Raw genomic sequence first — 18392 nt, forward strand, 5'->3', positions numbered from 1 at the left:
GTATCATCCTATGAACCTATGAACCTATGACCGAAATGATAGAGCGTCTCACTCTCATTTGCTCATTTAATGCAAGGCATAATACTAACCACATATACTGTGATTCTCTTCCTGTCCTGTTAATAATACTTCACTCCTAGGTGTTCATTTACCACAGTTCAGTTTGTCTCTTACCAAGCTAAGCTCTAGTATTTTTCTCAGACTAGTAACATATAATATCACAGCATTATATGTGCTGGTTGTAAGTAATTAGAGTTCCCTCACCACTTTTATTGAGAACTTGCCCTTATTCTTTTCTCCCACCCTTACTTCAGAACAAGCTCAAAAATATATGTTTTGTGATTATATACTATTTCCAGGTGCAGAAGTGTTTGTGTATAAGTAAGTGCAAATGTAAGTTTAGTTTATTCAACTTTTGTGAGATAAAAAAGTGCATTTTAGGAGACATGTACCACAAAAGCATGTTTGCATTAGCAAAAGCTTTTTATGACCTATCAGGAAGCTGCATTTGTCTCATAGGTCACAGGTTGAGGACCTTAGGCTTAGAAGAATTGGACCAATCCACTGCTATTGTGGGTATATGGACCACACTATGTATGCATATATCCTGGAGATTCCATGAGGTTATCAAATGACTAAAGACATTCATTCCTTTCTAATTCTATAAATTCATTTTTTCAAACAAACGTAACATAACATATGAATTTCATTTTCATTTTTTAAAGTTATACAGAAAAATCATTTGATCAGTGCTTCATAGATGCATAAGTATCTACTTACACACAGTTTTAAGAGACATGGCAAAGATTAAAATACTTTCTTACAACAGACGGTTAACAAATGGTGCAGAAAGTTGGAATAGTGCAGAGAACAAAGCATTAGTTAATGTTTGTGATTTGACAAGTACATATAACTTGTAACATGGCATTAAACATTCACTGAAGGTCAAGCTTGCACTGTGATAATTAACAGCCACTGTCTTACTCCCACATCTACCTCCTTTCAGTCTTCAGGATTCTTCCATGGTTTGTTAAAATACGTTGTTAGTCATCCATCCTCATTCGTTTCTTCTGGGCACTATTAGTGTTTAGTATTCTGAGATGCTGTCCTCTTTGAAGTAACTAAGAGATGCCTTTTTATTCAGGATTCAGAAGAGTACTTGCTTCTTCTTTTGAGTGTTGAAAAGTATTCACTTCTGTTTCATCATCTTTTTCAACCCACCACTATCTTTAGTTTTACTATTCCTTCATCTCCCTTTGTCTTCTTCTGCTTGTTTAAACATTTGTAAAGCATTTTGCCATACTTTTGCATTTAATTTGGTCCATTTGATCCATTTTTTCTGGCTGCTTTTTCTACTTTCTTGTTTGTGTCTTTCGGCTTTTCCGGGTTAGGGGTAGGGTTACCACCTGTCCCACTTTGCGAGGGACAGTCCCTCTTTGGGCAGTTGTGTCCTGCAAAATATTGTGAGAAAATGGCAAATGTCCTGAGATTTTAGGACAAAAGTATTTTCTATATTGTATGTAATAGTTGCATAAAACAGTTACTCTGTATCTGAAACACCTACATGTTATACGAAACAGAATAAGGAACAAAAATGCTACAAGAATAAACTTTTATTCAGGCAAACAACTGAAGTTCTGTCCTTTGTACTGGCCATGGGTATGTTTTGCCCTGCAAAAATCTGATGTTTGTAACAAAAATGTCCCACTTTGGCCATTTGGAAAGGTAGAAACCCTAGTTAGGGGTCGCCACAGCGGAACTCCGGTCCGCTAATGATTGGTAGTGGATTTTTACGTACCGGGTTACCAGCCCTGACGCACAACCAAAAGCACGTCCTATTCACGTATGCCTCCACACAGAAGACGTTCTAGCTCAGAATCGAACAGGACAACGCTATCGCTACTTTCTATTGTTCAATATAAAGTACTGTTCTTGTCCTACCCGTTTTGTGTTTCTTCATAATTCCATAATGTCGAATAGTTTTCTTTAGCCTTATACCGACTGAGACTGTAGAGATTTTTCTTTATTATTGAGTTTCTTTATAATGAGATAAGAAAAAGCTATTGTGTGCTTCTTGTGAATGCTGTTTAGCCAACCAACAGCAGAGCAATGATTTCTTTAGCTGTTTTTCATTCCCCTGCATCAACCTAAGGCCTTCTACCCCTGTGTTTCTCTTCATCGCTGGGTATACCAGCTTCTCCTTAATCTCCCTCAGCATAGATAATTAAGCTGAGCACAGTCAAGGAACCTAAGGGTATCCAAGGAGGGTCTAACTATTATTTTCCAGTGGGGGTTCCCATTTTTGATCTATCCATTTCTGTCCTCCCTCTGTGGGTATACACAGTTGCATCTAAGAGGCAATCATTCCATGGGGACAGGTAGTGATTTGTCCTGCCACCACAGCAGTGCAGCCATGTTCACACTCTATTCCCTTCCTGGGGCTAAGTCCCCTACATTAGTGTCCCCAGCCTTCACCAGAAATCACTGACAGGGATCCCCTTGCAATCCCCTGCCATGGGCATGACCATCACTCCCTGCTGCTCTGTCAGTCATCATTCCATTTATTGAACCAGTATCAGCTAGGCTGTACTTAAAGCTTTATCCCTCTTTGCCACCCAAGGGACAGCTCCATGACCTATTCATTGAAAGCTTCTTTCAGCAAACATGTGTTGTTGCCTTTTCTATGTTGTCTGACCATGGAGTTTATATACATAAGTTAGGGGTGGGGCAACAGGGAGCTTTAATTTGTGTTTGCTGAAACTAGTTTTCATCTTTTTTTTTTTTTTGTCTATTGGAGAAGCAGAGTTCATTAATAATTTTAAAGCCATAAAAGATTGTTACTTCTGTGATGGTAGTTCTGACATTTCTCCATTATCATGTGTACATTTCTTGATGCATATTTTTTGGAGCATTTCTATGGCACTTTTATATTTTGCAAACTAAGCCTTCTTGACGTCCAGAATCTCTGCATACCTTTCTGAATTCTATAAATGAATTGTCAATGGCCCACAGTGATTGGTGACAATATGTTCTGTAATGAATTACTCCTGTACATTCCCATTATAAGGGCTCCATGTACAAGACTATACTTTGTTAAACTAATCTTACAAATACCTATCTGTAACCTCCCCTTCAAAGGGCATTGAGAATCTGCTCTTTCAGCGCTGTAGTCAGTTTGCTTAAGTTAAAATCAGTCTCACTGCAGTAACCTGCCAAGAGGACCTCCTCTAACCTCTTCCTTAGCCATTCTGATGATATTAGTTGTGATTTTTCTTGTCTTTCTCCTTGTGTAGAGGAGATTGAGATACAAACACTGCATGGGTTTTACTGCATTTTCCTTTTTGTGTGTGGCCTACTGTACTACTTCTCATCCATGTTTGCACTTTTTTTTTGCTTCCTGCAGTTTCAGCCTTTCTCCCTCTCCTGTGGATTGTATACCTTAGAAGCTTAACATCACAATCACCTTTCACTGTTAGAAATACTTGTCTTACTGTTATACTATAAAATCATTTTATTTTTTGAAAGCCACTAGTTCTGTTATTTTTTTAAACACTATGGACATTAGTACTCAGCATTTCAAGTTATCTTTTGTCACTGTTCTTGTTACTTCATCCAAATATGTATCATCTCCGTTGCCTTTTTATTTGGTTTATTACTCATCTTCTTCTGTGCCCATTATTAGAGTTTATGTCACTACCTCACTTTTGAGAGTACAGGCCAAGGAAGTTAATTCAATACTTAAACATATCACACAATGTTTTGGTGCAAGTCCAATATCCCTTCAAATGCATCCCTAGCCACTGTGAAGCCAAAGTTCTGCTATCTGCACAGCCTGTTCAACCACTCATTGAATCCCGTGATGCGAAGTACCCAGTCTTCACCCATTCCATACAAATATGCCACCTCTGAAAACATTACTTTGTATAATGCTCATGTTAGGCAGCTCGGCATTTTCTAATGCTTTTCATTACATGCTTGGATTCTGTTACCATAAATGATATGTGCCCCTTATGGACAGCGGTATCAAATGTCCCACCACACATGACTGCTTCAGCAGTCCTGATAACTTAAGTGTCTTTCCCATCTTCATCATGTTCCCTAGCCAGCAGCATGGAATCCTATGTCTTCTATCCCTAAATCTTACCTACTAAGAAAAAAAAATCACCCATTAAAAGTTGTTTCCTTCACAATTTATGTCACTTATCTTCCTCCTATGAGTCTCTACCTCTCTCTTTTCCTTCTTGGTCTTCACATCTGTCGTATCTCTCAGAAAAACAAATATGTAGGCCTGTCTAAAACTTTTGTTAGTGTTGTATTTAGAAGAATGCTCCTGCAGGCTTATGCTCTCAGATCCAGCTGTAATCTATCTGTTCTGTACTCTTGTCATTATGTTGGGCAGCACTCATTGCAGTCACTGTCCCTGACATGAGGCATGATAACTCTTCTGGAAGACGAGAACATTCCTGTTTTTACCAAAACAGATATCAGAAGATAAGGTAACACCATGTCTCCATGGTGTCTTCTGGAAATGTTCTTCAGAACAACTGTATTCCAGCATGTGCATTTCTGTACTCCTGTATTGTTCCTTTCAGGCAATGGTTCAATTTCATTTGTGTCAATCTCCAGCTATAAACAAATTCCTCTCAAGGTACAGTAACTTCAGCGATATTGTAATATGGGGTGTAGCAGGAAACCAGTCCCTTTCTGCATGGGGAGTTTGGAGGGACTATGTTGCATAATCCCACTTGTGTTTGTAATAAAATTAATTACATAACTCTCAGTCAATGAAATGAGTTTTATTTAACTGTAATGTAACTACAATAGCATTGCCTTTTTCAGTGTCATATGATTTGACGTTTCAATTCAGTTATGTCTCTGGTAGCATTGTGAATGTTATCCACATGCAATAATTACAGATAAGTGAATTCTCTTATAAAATACATATAGGCTGCTTGCTAGACTTACATGTAATGGTTAGCAGTCGGCTATATACATTGGTTAGACACAGTAAAATTAAAATAACCGTAGGGAAAGATAATGTAATGCAAACACATTAATTGTCGTTTTTTTACTATTTTAGGCTGAATTTTCTGAACTCAATGTTGTGGCACATGCAACAGGCAGCTATTCTGTGGACATGGATGCAATCCGGAATGGGGTGAAAGTTGTGAAGTAAGAATAACTTATTACTTTGTTTAAACTCATCCTTATTGTGTGAAAATGCCTGTTATATGACTTAAAGGACAACAAGTAAATACATTTGTAGAGTACATTTAATAATAGGATTATCATGTCCTCTGACGTAGAAACATCAGAGTTAAATAACCTGTGAAGAGTGGAGCCATGACAGTTTCACATGCAATAATGGATTGAACATACCTGACTCAAATGACAAAATCTGGTACCAAAATTGAATTTAGTGAATGTGCCTAAGTTTGGTGAACTATATGCAAGGAAAATGCACATTTAATAATAGTTGGTAATGTGACCCACCACAGTACCTTGAATTAGAACATAAAGTAAAAAATAACTGAACCAAAACAAAGCCTGCCAGAACATCTGTTGCTCAAGAAAGAATAACCTGGTCATTGAAAGGTTTCCCTTTAATGTCAAAAAGTAAGTTTTATGCATTAAACTTTAAAATCTTCAGATTCACAAGTTAACAATAGTTGCTGTGCAGTGAAGAGGTAGCACAGTTACATCATCTGCTTGACAACAAAACAAGGCAATAAGCCTCTCTAGTTTACATGTTTAGTACATTTAGCATTGCCTACAGTAGCAATTACATAGCCTGAGCTGGAATAAACCAAAACAATTAGCACATTTTGTGCTTACAGACATAAAATCTGTGTTATTGCTGTTTCAGTGCTGGCGATTCAAATGACATAGGCTCACAGACTGTTTCATTTACTTTGTTTATGTATCTTTATTATTTTTGCACCACCCACGCTCCCCTTAAGAAATGAACAGAGTAGCTGCATTCAGTATACTGCCTGGAAGTAAGCACTAGGGCTTTGTATATGATGTATTCAATAATTATTTGTTTGCTGAAGTCAGTGAAGCTATATTTCATGTATGTTATGGCTGCTCATAAATCTGCTAGATGGTGAGTGATAAAGAACTGCTTTGGGAGAGCAACATTTTTTATTATTATAATAACCATGTGAATCCTGTATGCATTAATGCCTCTGTTCTAGGGACCACGAGCAATGTGTCTAAGTGACTTTGAGTCACACACTAGCCAGATGAAGACTGAAGAACTCAAATGCAAAACAAGCTCTGATCTTATTAGGAGCTCATAACTTTAATCCTCTGCACTGAACTGATATACAAATCCCAAGATTTGTAATCAATGCAGGAGTAAGGTATTATTGTTTGGGATTTTCTGTTCTTGTCGACATCTATAATAGTATAATGTATGTACATATATATGTGAGTCAGATAGTCTGCTAAGTACTGGGCAGCTAATGAGAAGTATTTCCTTCTGTACTCACCACATACTGCTCTTCTGATTCAGAAGCTGGTTTATAACTGGTTGTCAGGGCAGCCAATGAGAAACATTTCCCTCAGAACTCACCACATACTGCTCTTCTGATTCAGAAGCTGGTTTATAACTGGTTGTCAGGGCAGCCAATGAGAAACATTTCCCTCAGAACTCACCACATACTGCGCTTCTGATTCAGAAGCTGGTTTATAACTGGTTGTCAGGGCAGCCATTGAGAAGCATTTCCCTCTGCACTTACCACATGCTGCACTTCTGATTTAGAAGCTTGTTTATATCTGCTTGTCAGCGCAGCCATTGAGAAGCATTTCCCTCTGTACTCACCACATACTGCGCTTCTGATTTAGAAGCTGGTTTATATCTGGTCATCAGCTCATCAGTATAGCTCAGTTTGTAGCCTGTAACTGTTAAGATTCTTGTGTTGTACTAAAATAGGCTCACACAGTAAACATGAATAGGCCAAAACAGTTTTCCTTTAGCTACTTTAGAGATCTGTTTGATTGACTTTTGTTAAACTGATCATGAATCATAACATTTCTATTTATTTAGTGCAGCTTGAACACTAGTTGTAGCAATGTGTTTGATCACATTTTTTCAGTAATTCTTTCTCTAAGACCATAATGAAAATCATGTTTAGCATGTGCTTAAACCATCATTTCATTAATATAAACCACTGTTAATGTTTTCAAATATATTGTACTTTGGCAGACATTTTAATATCTGATGAAGGATGATATCTTTGAAAATGTTAACAATAGTTTATATTTATAAAGCTTTGGCAGTTTAGTGGGATAGTGAACTTGTTTTTTAATTACTTTGGGTTTATTTGTGTTTGGATTTACTATGTGGTACCCATTTAATTTGCAGCTTTTTTTAATATTGTACTGTCTCAGAGACTCGGCACATAAAAATCTACTGCCAATCATTAGCGGACGGGAGTTCCGCTGTGGCAACCCCTAAGGATGGGAGGGTGGCCTAATGGTGAAGGTGTTTGCCTTACAAACACAAGGTGCAGGGTTTGAGTCTCACAAGGGATAATTGGCTAGGCTTAAAATGGCTCGCAAGGGCAGTTAGCCTAGTACTAATCTATAAACCTATCTATCTATAAACCTATAAACCGGGAAAAGCCAAAAGACACAACAACAACTGTCTCAGAGAAAAGGTAAAACAAGTTTTATTAGTGCAGTCTGTGCTCTTCTTCTGAGATGAAATGACCACAGAATGAAATTTGTAAAGTAAGGGGTGTGTGTGACTTATCCATATATAAACATATCTGTTTTATTTTTTGCACTGTGTGATTGCACAAATGATGTTTGGTAACAAACTAATTTGTCCAGGGACATCTTCAGGAGGGGTCAGATAAATATAGTAGCAGGAATTGAGAGGGTGGGGGGATGTAAGGGTTAAATGGGAATGAGGGATGAATGGGAGGAAATGAGGTAAGGGTGGGGACAGGCTTAAGGGGTTTAGGTAAGTGTAACTGGGGGAAGGAGTCACATTTTGGCATGAACTTGCTAAGGCAAGTGTTACATCCAAGACGACCTGTAAGTATTCCTGTGGAACAGTCAGGCCTTGGGTTACTGGTGGGGTTTTGGAGGTAGATGGCAGATGGTTTGTATAAGGAAAATATAATTTAAATCCCCCCCCCCCTCGGGGGGTTGGGTTGTTTGTGGTGCAGCAGTGAGCAAGAAAAGTTCTGTATTGTGCAGTAATGATCAAGAAAGACTCCATATAGGGAGGCAGGGGTTCTTACTATAGTATGAATGAGTTTCTGGCCTGTTTGTGGATCTCTTTGGTGGCTTATGTTGGAGAGGGCACAGTTGAGTGGTAGACTGATCCAGCTGGCGAGAAGGCAAGATTGACTGGGGATGTCTGGGGGAGGGGGTTGCATTGTTTGCTGTGTCTCACAAAGATCCGCATTGGTTCTGTGTTTGTGGGGAGTCCCGTGCTCTGGTATGGCATTTTTTGTTGTGGGTAGTTTCCCGGGATCCAGTGTGGGAGTTTTGTGCTGAGAGGTTTTCCTGATTAACAGCATGGTAGATGGGGTCTTGCCCTCACAGATGGAGGGTGCACAGTCATTTCTGCTTGCTAAGCGTTACTGTTCCATTTGTCTGTAATAAGCATGTGGATCAGTGAGAAGTGCTAACTGTCTGATCCTCCTCATGGCATCTCTTAGTTATTTGTGGAAGTCCATGTTGAGATGTTGGGATATGCACATTTCTAGCTACAGAATTGCAAGTTGTTGAGGTAAGGAGGAGATGTAACTTGTAGTATAGCTTTAGTTTTGAAGAGTTGTACTTGCAATATTGTCTGTATGCTGTGTTAATGGCAGGGTGTGGTGTAAGTGATTCCTACTTATTTTAGAGCAAGTGACTTGCTGATCGGGTGGTCATCAACTGGGAGGATGGGTTCCAGTACTAAACTTTAAAATTACTCTTAAAAAGTAGCCGTTACTAAGAACATTCCCATTTAATTCATGTGATCTTCAGAATGAATATTAGCCTTTGTTGCCTTAATCTGCTGTACCGCTACTGGGAAATATAAGTGACAGGTACTGTACAGTGAATCATTGCACTTTAAAAGTGTTTTCAGTTCAGAAGGGTGATTTGAGCAGTGGTTGGATGCTTGCCTTCAGATACAGGGTGCAAACTCAATGTTACCACTGCTGGTCTGTAGTGCTTTGTCAGAGATGATGGTTTGGTGGTTTTCTGCATGATTGAGATATGACTGGAAGTGAAGGGCTGTTTTGGGGGCAGTTTATTGTGCTGCGTTCAGGGCTATTTTCCTCAGTGGTGATTGGTGGTTGCTTTTTGTGGGTTTTGAGCCAGTGAGGTAATGGTTAGCACTGTGCATGAGCAGTGTGGAGCTAACAGTTAAAACCGGCCCTTTCTCCTCTGGGAGTTCTGGGAGGGAGCTTTGTAGTATCTTCACAATGCCCTGGAGGGTAGGACTCTTGGGTTTCGCAGTTTGTGGTATTTTGTGATGTTCCATGATGTCTAATAGGGCAAGGGGAGGATATCAACCTGCATAGAGTCTGTGGACAAGTTCACTATGTGGTTTCATACCCTTCAGTAATTTTCTCCCCTGTTGTCTGGTTAATTTAATGCATACTTCAGTTTTGATTCTTGTCGGTGGTTAAAGGATCAGGTCTCATCTCAGTTGATGGTTGCGGTCTGTTGGTGCGTGGAGGTGCTGTAGGTTCACTAGGTTCTGTTGCAGCCTCTGGCTATCTTTCTGGCACCACTTGCCAACCAGGATCATTTTTTGTTTGTTCTACTTTTGGATTCATTGCTGGCTTACAGCTAGCACTGTGTTTTCACGGGTTGTGGAGACTCTGCACTTGGTGGGTCAGGCACAGTCACATTCATGTGGGGGGGGACCATTGTTTAGGGATGCTATAATATATAAAGGTAGGAGAAAAGTTAGGGATGTGGTAGCATTGTTTTGAGAAGTGATATAAATACCTATGCATTTGGTTTATGCAGATTTTAATTAAAGCGGCTAATGGAAAGAGTTGGATAAAGGAAATTATTACAGAAGTAAAATACTGGATAAGTTTGGTAGGACTGAAACGGTATATCGAGAAGGAATTTGACTAGATCCATAATTACATCGATTGGGAAGACATTTGACAGTATATAAAAAAACAAAGAACAGTAGCATAAAGTTATGAAAGATTGGACATGTTTTAGAAATGTAGAACATTCAAGCTGCCTTTCTCAGAGAAGATATTTTATTCACATTTATATTTATGTTAATTTAGGATGTTTGGGGAATCTTTACAATTTTCTAGATGATTTAGGAACATTACGGCCATTAGTGAGGCATGTCGACCAGAACAAACAGTGCATAAAGAAAGAATTATGTACTAGGACATTAGATCTTTATGGAACAAATCACTTCATCAACATCACTGCCAGCCATTAATCCTCATTTGTGTATGAATAAGAAGTTGAATTCCTACAAGGTCTTGAGAATAATTGCTAAAATCTGAAGAGCTAGGGCTTAAAACACTGCTTATAGCTTGAGTGATGTTGTTATAGTCAGGGCTGAGTGGCCTAGTGGGCTAATGCACTATGCTGTTGTTGGCAGGGTCACGGGTTCAGTGGTTACCGTAGTTGAATATATGTCTCACTATGAGTTTCCTCACTAAAGGAATTGAAAATGGCTGCTTACAATGCACCTTAAGCCAGGCTCTCACCAACTAACACAAGGATATACTTGTAGTGCAAGAGGAGGTTGGTCAGAAGAATACTATTCTAAGCTGTCTTTGCTGAGCTGAACTCCCATTGTTATAATTATTTCTCTGAAAAGTGATTCTCAGAAAATTGATATGTATTCAGACAGATAGGAGTTATTGGTTGCTTGCTACATATTAGGTACTGCAGCTGCAGGAACAGTGATTTTGTTACCATTACAGTGGTTATCCATACCTCTCAGCCATCCACATTCAGAGTGACCAGATTTTACCTCATAAATTTGGTCTGCTTTTTATACAATCCTTGTTTTAAGTATTGGAAGCGTCATGCTAAAGCCATATCTATACCTCTCAACTGAACAGTTTTTGCAGAATGTTCATATTTTGCCTCATACTTTGGTCCATTTACGTAAAGCTGTGGTTTCTGGCAAATTAGTGGCAACTCATTAAAAATTGAAGTCAGAAAATAAAAGCAGATATTTGAGTATCAGACTTCATACACCAGAAAATGTATGCCAATGTAACCCGGTTATTCTATCAGATTTTCAGTTGGTAAGAGCAATATTTAAAATTGTCTCTATTGTGGGCCTTTCTTCCACTGTTAGTTATGGCTTTGTCCAGACTTCTTGCTCTAAGAGGTTGAGAAGTATGGCTGCACCAGTTGTTACACTACCCTCTTAAATTGGTAACCCCATTACTTATATAAAAAAAAAAAACATATAATGTCTCTAGTTTAAGGCCTTTGCCTCATAGTTACTTATGGTTTGTCCTGATTTTGCCGTGTTTGGTATGGAGTTCATTATTTGCAGTTGTTAACTAAGGGTAGTGGCACAGTTTGCTGTTGGTGTGCCAGATGAGGCTTGTGTGGTGCATGATTTTGGAAGTTTTGTGCAGTCTGTAGAGCAGCAGTTTTGCGGGCTGGATAGCAGTTGTTGGTGTCAGTTTTGTCCTGTTCATGTTCGGGTACAGATGGCATTGCTATGCAGTTATTCTGGGGTGTGGCAGTTTAGGATTGTTTAGTCTGGGATGTCTTCCATGTGACGACATATCCTGCCCTTGTTCAAAAATTTGCAAAACACCCAGGTTTTGCCGCATGTCTTGGTAATGTTGTAGATTTTCGCAGAAGGTGCAGGTTGACTCATAGTTTGGTCCATTTCTCTTAATATTGGAGTTTTGGCAAATGCTAGCAAATTGCAAAGGACTGAAGTAGGAAACAATGGCAGATAAGTGCTTAGAAGTAATATAGGCAGGTAGGGGGGTTTTAAATGTATGCTGAAACAAGACCATGCTCAACATTTGTAAGAGCGATATTTGATAAGTGTACCTATTCAGCTTTTGTTCACCATTAATTGTGGTCTTGTTGAACTTGCTCTAAGACATTAGTAAACTTTGAACAATTGAAATAGGATGGGGTGGTTAGGGACATATAAAACAAATGTAATTATATCATTTTGAAATGCTAACTGTGGCATTTGCTGTTTCACTTATGGTGAGGCAAGGGGGCTCGTCACTGGCCACAGATCCAGCTTTCAGGCTAAAGTGGCCAGAAGCTGAGATGGCTACCAACTTCCATTAATGGGGGTAGTCACAGTTATGGCTATTCCCCTCCACCACATCATCAACAGGGTGGACAGTAGCTCAGAGGGGTGGCTATTAAAATATTTGACCTTGTATTATGTAATTAAGAGTGGTGGCTTTTAAAGTAGGTAGTTATTAAATTGATAGTGGACATGTCCTGGGGGATCTGTGTGTTTGTGCTTCAGGCTAGAAATCAGGGTGGGAATGAAGTAGTGTGGTGTATACATGAATCTTTCAGGACTTGATAGCTCCACGTTAAGTTGGGGAGGTAAATCACTACAGTGAGTTTTCCAGGACTTCCTTACTTCTATTACAGAAGGAATTCATACAGAGTTACAGTTTTCTTTTATTTTGCAAATCTCAGTAGTGCAGAGTTGCAGCAGTTAGTGGTCCAAAGGAAGCAGGGAGCTGCATGAAGCAGTCCAGCAGATACAAGGTAATGTTTTGATTTTGTGCATGGAGCAGCAGGAGTGAATTGACAGCTGCATTACTGTTAGCTAGATTTTCATAGGAATGGGTCAGGTAGGAGTATTATTTATTACATCAAATAATTGCATAGTACTGAAGGAAGATATTAAGGGGGCTTGGTGTTCATACAGATACTGTTCGTACCTAGATTGGCCTTTGTTGGGAAGCTTTAAATGGGAGAGTGGGCACAATGGCTTCATATATTTAGGGAAGCTCAGCATTGGCTTTGACAGAGTGTGTGTGTTTTTTTATTTTTTTTGTCATGCAGTGCAGCTTTGTACGTGATCTGTACCTACACGATGGGAGGACCACAGCAAAATTTAGGGATGTGGCCAGCTGTTCCATGTCTGTGGGGAATTGAGGACATGCTATGGATCAGGGGTAGTGTTGTTGCTGGTAGTGGGTCAGTTGGCTGGTAATGACCTGGGAATCATTGCAAAGCTGCTGTTGGTAGTTAGGTAGTAAGTATTTAGCTCATACACAGTGGTTATGCCAGTGGTGGTTTATGCTAGTAGGGTAGAGTATTTTATTCTCATACACAGTGGTTATGCCTAGTTAGGTAGTGAGTATTTAGCTCATACACAGTGGTTATGCCAGCTTCTGAGGTTATGGTTTGTTACTTTAGAATTGGAGGGGGATCAGTTGTTTGATTTCAGCTTTTTAGGCAATTGGCTATTTTCCTTATTTATGTGATAGGGTTTTGGGAGGTGATGATACGGATCCAGTTTGGTTAGAGAGGATGGGGTACACCAAATGATGGTTAGCTTAATGCCTTTTAATGGTGGTTAGGTTGCTGGAGGTTTGGTTGGAGAGACGGTGAACAGCCTGGCCAGGCTGGTAGGTGGAGAAGATGGGCAGGCTTACCCTCTTCTGTTCCTCCTCTGGCATTGTATGGTCAATTCAGTGAGTTTGGAAAGGAAAGTGAGCAGTTGGATACTGCTTGGTAAGTAAAATAAGTGAGCCGAGGTAAGCTGCTTATTTGATTGGATGTGGAATTCTATAAATGGTAAATGAAGTGAGTGGTGGTACGCTGCTTCATAAGTAAGCAACTGGAGCTATGGACGTTGCTTACTGGGTCAGGATGAGCAGGGTCATGATGTCCTTGTTAATGTTACATGAATGTTATGCTCAACTATACCATGTGTTGGTTGTAATTAATAAATATTGGTTAACAAATTATGTTTATGGAAATTTAATAAAAGTCATCAAATGTCATTTGGTGTGATGTGTTTACTGACGGGGACCGGGACAAATGAAGTTTGGAAACAAACTAATTTGTCCAGGGACATCTTCGGGGGGGGTCAGATAAATGTAGTAGCAGGAATTTAGAGGGTGGGGAATGAAAGGGTTAAGTGGGAATGAGGGATAAATGGGAGGAAATGAGGTAAAGGTGAGGAGGGGCTTAAGGGATTTAGGCAAGTGTAACTGGGGGGAGGAGTCACATTTTGGCATGAACTTGCTAAGCGCCCTCACCCCTTTTGTGGTGGAATAGTGGGGATTGTAGTTATTGCGGAGAAGAAGGGCAGGAGTACCTTGTTCTGTTCCCCCTCTGGTATTGGATGTTAATTTCAATGAGTATGGAAGGAAAGTGAGCAGTTGGACACTGCTTGGTAAGTAAAATAAGTGAGCAGAGATAAGCTGCTTATTTGGTTGATATGTAATTCAATAAATGGTGAATGAAGTGAGTGGTGGTACGCTGATTCATAAGTAAGCACGTGGAGGTATGGACACTGCCTACTGGGTCAGGATGTGCAGGGTCACACTGTCCTTGTTAACGTTGTATGAATGTTATGTTAGTCTATAACATGTCTTGGTTGTAATTAATAAATATTGGTTAAGAAATTATGTTTATGGAAATGTAACAAAGGTCATCGAACGTCATTCGGTGTGATGTTTTTATTGAAGGGGACCAGGACAAATATATTTTCCCATGACAGTATTTGTATTTGGGTGTTATTTTACTCAAGGGAGCTTTATTTATTTATTTATTTATTTATTTATTTATTTATTTGCATTTGATTTCCTGACTGGACCAGTAGAAGCTCCTTTTAGCTGAGGCCCTGATAGAAAAGCTCCAGAACAGTAAGATTACATAGTGAAAATAGCATGAGAGTATTTACAAGTTTAGTACAGGAGCAGATAATACTCAATTACAGACAGCTGTGGAGAAATGTTCCACAGAATTAATATTACATAGTGAGAAAACACTGAAAAATATTTTACAGTTGCAGTGCAAATGCAATAGTGTATACTCAATTGTTTATAGTTGAGGCAAAAGGAAACAGCATACAATCAATTATTTACAGGTGAGATAGCTTTGACAGTAATTTGTGCAACTTTAGTTCAAACAGAATGTATAATACTAATTATTTACATTACAGCAGAAGTAGTATAGACAATGGGTTGACAGTAAAATGAGATGCTTACTGAATTAATTGTTATGGGGATGGGGTTGGCATAATAGTACAAGGAACAGGGTTTGATTCTGACCTCTGGTCATTGAATGGACTTGTAATAGTCTGCAGATTACTAGCCTTAGTATCCACCTAGAAAAATATACAAATAAATGAATAGCTGGCATCTTATAAGTGGGTTTCACTTATGAAATATCTTTGACTGTAATGGTGTACTAGACAGTGCATCTTTTTGGTCATTTAATGGTCATTTTGGTTATTTAATGCGAGAGAGTGGTGTGTCTATTCAGTTGAGTCACAGTTCTGAATAGAAATGTAGGTATGATAGGAGACTAACCAGTTACAGTAGACATATAATAAACTTATGTATTTAGGTATGGGGTTGGAGGGTATGGTCATAACTTGTGGTTAAGAAAATGAGGCCTCAGGTTAATTTTGAAGAGCTTTAGATTAATATTTTGCCTTATGTTCAAGAGTGCTCCAACAATTAGGGCAGATGTTTTGTGTTTTAAGGATCCAAGCACTGAGGAAATCTTGGTGAACAAGTCGCAATCCACATTAATCACACCTTAAAAACTTTAATTCTTTTCTTTTCAGGCGCGAAACATCAAACAGCAACCCATATAGGAGAATTTCCTCTCTGTGCTCTCTAGATATAGTAATACCCAGCTCTGATGTAGATGAAACATGCAGAAAATGAAATATTTCCCAACATACCTAGTGATCCAAAGTTCATAAAAAGTTAATGAACTAGCTCAGCCTCATGGCATAAAAGGGATGAAGACTTTACATCCCTTCTGAGAGTAAGGGTTCAGTGCTGTTTACTGAGACTAAAATCATGACCACAATATTTAATCTGGCAGGATATAAGGACTAAGGAGTGGGGACAAGCAATGGCATATGGCAGAAGGAAAGGAATACAGGTTGGTAAGAAAGAGAGAGAGATACACACGGAAAAGCAAGAAACTGGTAAGAGAGTGGACTACAAGCCATGTTTGGAACTAAATAGACCTGAATGGTTTGTGCACGTGAAAATAAGCAAAACAATGCAGCCATGCTCAGCCCTTCCAGGACCAATTAAGAAGACAGCAGAGATACTAGGACTAGGTATAAGAGCCCTGTGAAGCAGCCCTATATATTAGCTGCTTGAATGGTGAGGCATGAGCACATTGTAGGACAGTTGATTCAGGCTGAAAAGCATAACAAGGACTGCAATGACTGCTATAGACAGGGCAGCCTAACAGTTTTTAAATAGTTTATAATTTTTCTCATTATTTTTTTGATTCAGTCCCCTCAGTTGATGTTGATAAACCATATTTTTTGAGAAACAGACCAAAAATATAGAACAAAAATCTGGACATTCTACAAAAATCTGGACAGTTGAGAGATATGGCTGCAAGTTATGATACAGCCTACAGCAGTGGTAAATAAGTCATATCAAATGAATGATCCTTGTTGTGTGAGAGTAAAGAAAAATGATAACTGTGGTGTAATAACATAAACATCTTTGATAAAAATAATTATCACAGTTCTTGGAAACTAGTAGCGGTACAGAGAGGTTAGGGTAGACAAGCTTAGGAAAAAAAAAATGTGAATCAAAAAAGGAAGCATTATATATTTATAAATGGGAGAAGAAAAAAAGATTGAAATTTCCCACATAGGAAAAAAAAATAAAAAATAACATAATTTTTTTTTTTTTTTTTTACATTAGCATTAGCCAGAAGCCAGTGCTTTACATGAATACATTAGGGTCATACTATGCCAGGCTATAAAGAAGATGGATGATGGATGATAATTGTATTGTGTTGTTTTAACAACAAAGAGTTGAACAAACAGCCAGCCAGAGTGGCAGCTAGGATACCAGATAGTATGACAAAGGGATCATTAGCAGAAAGGTACTATAACTTATGTGACTAGTAGCAGGAAGGCTACAGTGTCAGTTGTTGTCAGTTTCTGCTACAGTCAGTTCAGACTGAACTATTATAGAAGTGTTTGCTGAGGACTGTACCATAAATAAAGTAGGGCTCACACCAGTTGGAAATGACTTAATACTGAAGGGGAGAGAGAGGATTGTCACAGAGAACTTTAAATAAGGTATTAAAATAAATGTTTAAGAAATGTGAGGGTACTCTATGGCAGTGAATCACATTATCTACAGGTAAATATTCATTGTAAGTGTAATGTAACATTATTATTTTAAAAATATGAATCTAAAGCACTGGAAAATCAGAATAACCAGAACAGAAGGTGGCAGTGAACTAAAGAGCAAGCAGAATTTTACATGTTTACTTGACATAAAGAAAGGGTCTACCACAAATTCTCAAGTCCCAGGTGATCAAATACCAGTATCTTACAGCCAGGAATTCAGGTGTATTGAAGCTTGCACAACCAGCCACTCACACTTGAACTCGACTACATGTTCAGGCAAAGTGTGGCAGCAATTCAGAGACTGAGAGAGAGGGTGGAGCTGGTGCATCTCATCAGAATACAGTAGCTAAGTGTGGAGGGAGTAGAAAGGCGTGGGAGTGCAGATTAGTATTTTAGTTGGGAGGTGGGAAAGAAGTAGGAGAGGGGGGCACAGGGTCAGGGCTTTAGGTTTATGGAACAGGAATGGAGTTATAGGTTTAGGGAGTTCAAAGGGAGTTTAAGGTTAGGGAGCACGAGTGGATTTTTTTTTAGGTTGAATTCCTGACCACTTTACTTCAGTCAGGAGGCGGAAGTGGAATTTTAGGTTTAAGGAGCGAGGGGATTTTAGGGATGAGGAGGGGATTGCTATGGTTAGGGTTACGGACTAAGTGGGAATTTTAGGGTAAGCGATGGGGTTCCAGTAGGGCTATGAATTTCAGTAGGGTCAGGGGCTGGGAGGACTAAGTAATTCACTGGGGTTGGGGTAGTGGCAATTAAGTCACTTCCCAGTTAGAACAAGTAGGAGTGAACAAACCATGCATGGTGAACTACAAGCACGCAAGCACTTGAAGTAGTCCACAAAGAAAGGTGTGTGTATGGTAGGCTGCCTAGCCTTTCTCTGGCATAAACGTCCCCATTTATTCAGAAACTTCTCTGCTTCTACACTTCAAGCTACTTTAACAGCAGTTATGTTTGAAACCATCCTGAATCTTCAAAAATGCTTCTGTGCATCTGTTACAAACTTTCTGCTGCTCTAACAAACCCCTCACCTTTATTTAAGAGAAAATTATGCATTCTTGCAGGTAAACTCAGTCCCAAAACATAA

The 18392-nt window shown here is 39.0% G+C and overlaps 1 protein-coding gene across 5 annotated transcripts in view; it reads left to right on the plus strand.

Annotated features, from left to right (window-relative positions):
* Positions 1-18392, plus strand: part of SYN1 (synapsin I) — a 2007545-nt gene that overhangs the window by 649395 nt on the left and 1339758 nt on the right. For all 5 annotated transcript variants that reach the window (XM_044080298.1, XM_044080299.1, XM_044080296.1 and 2 more), the window contains exon 3: positions 5081-5172. In XM_044080298.1, the coding sequence (XP_043936233.1) occupies positions 5081-5172 (92 nt within the window). The remainder of the gene's footprint in view (positions 1-5080; positions 5173-18392) is intronic.

The sequence above is a fragment of the Protopterus annectens genome, chromosome 8.part0, assembly GCF_019279795.1.
Source record: "Protopterus annectens isolate FY-2018-M chromosome 8.part0, PAN1.0, whole genome shotgun sequence".
Lineage (NCBI taxonomy): Eukaryota > Metazoa > Chordata > Ceratodontiformes > Protopteridae > Protopterus > Protopterus annectens.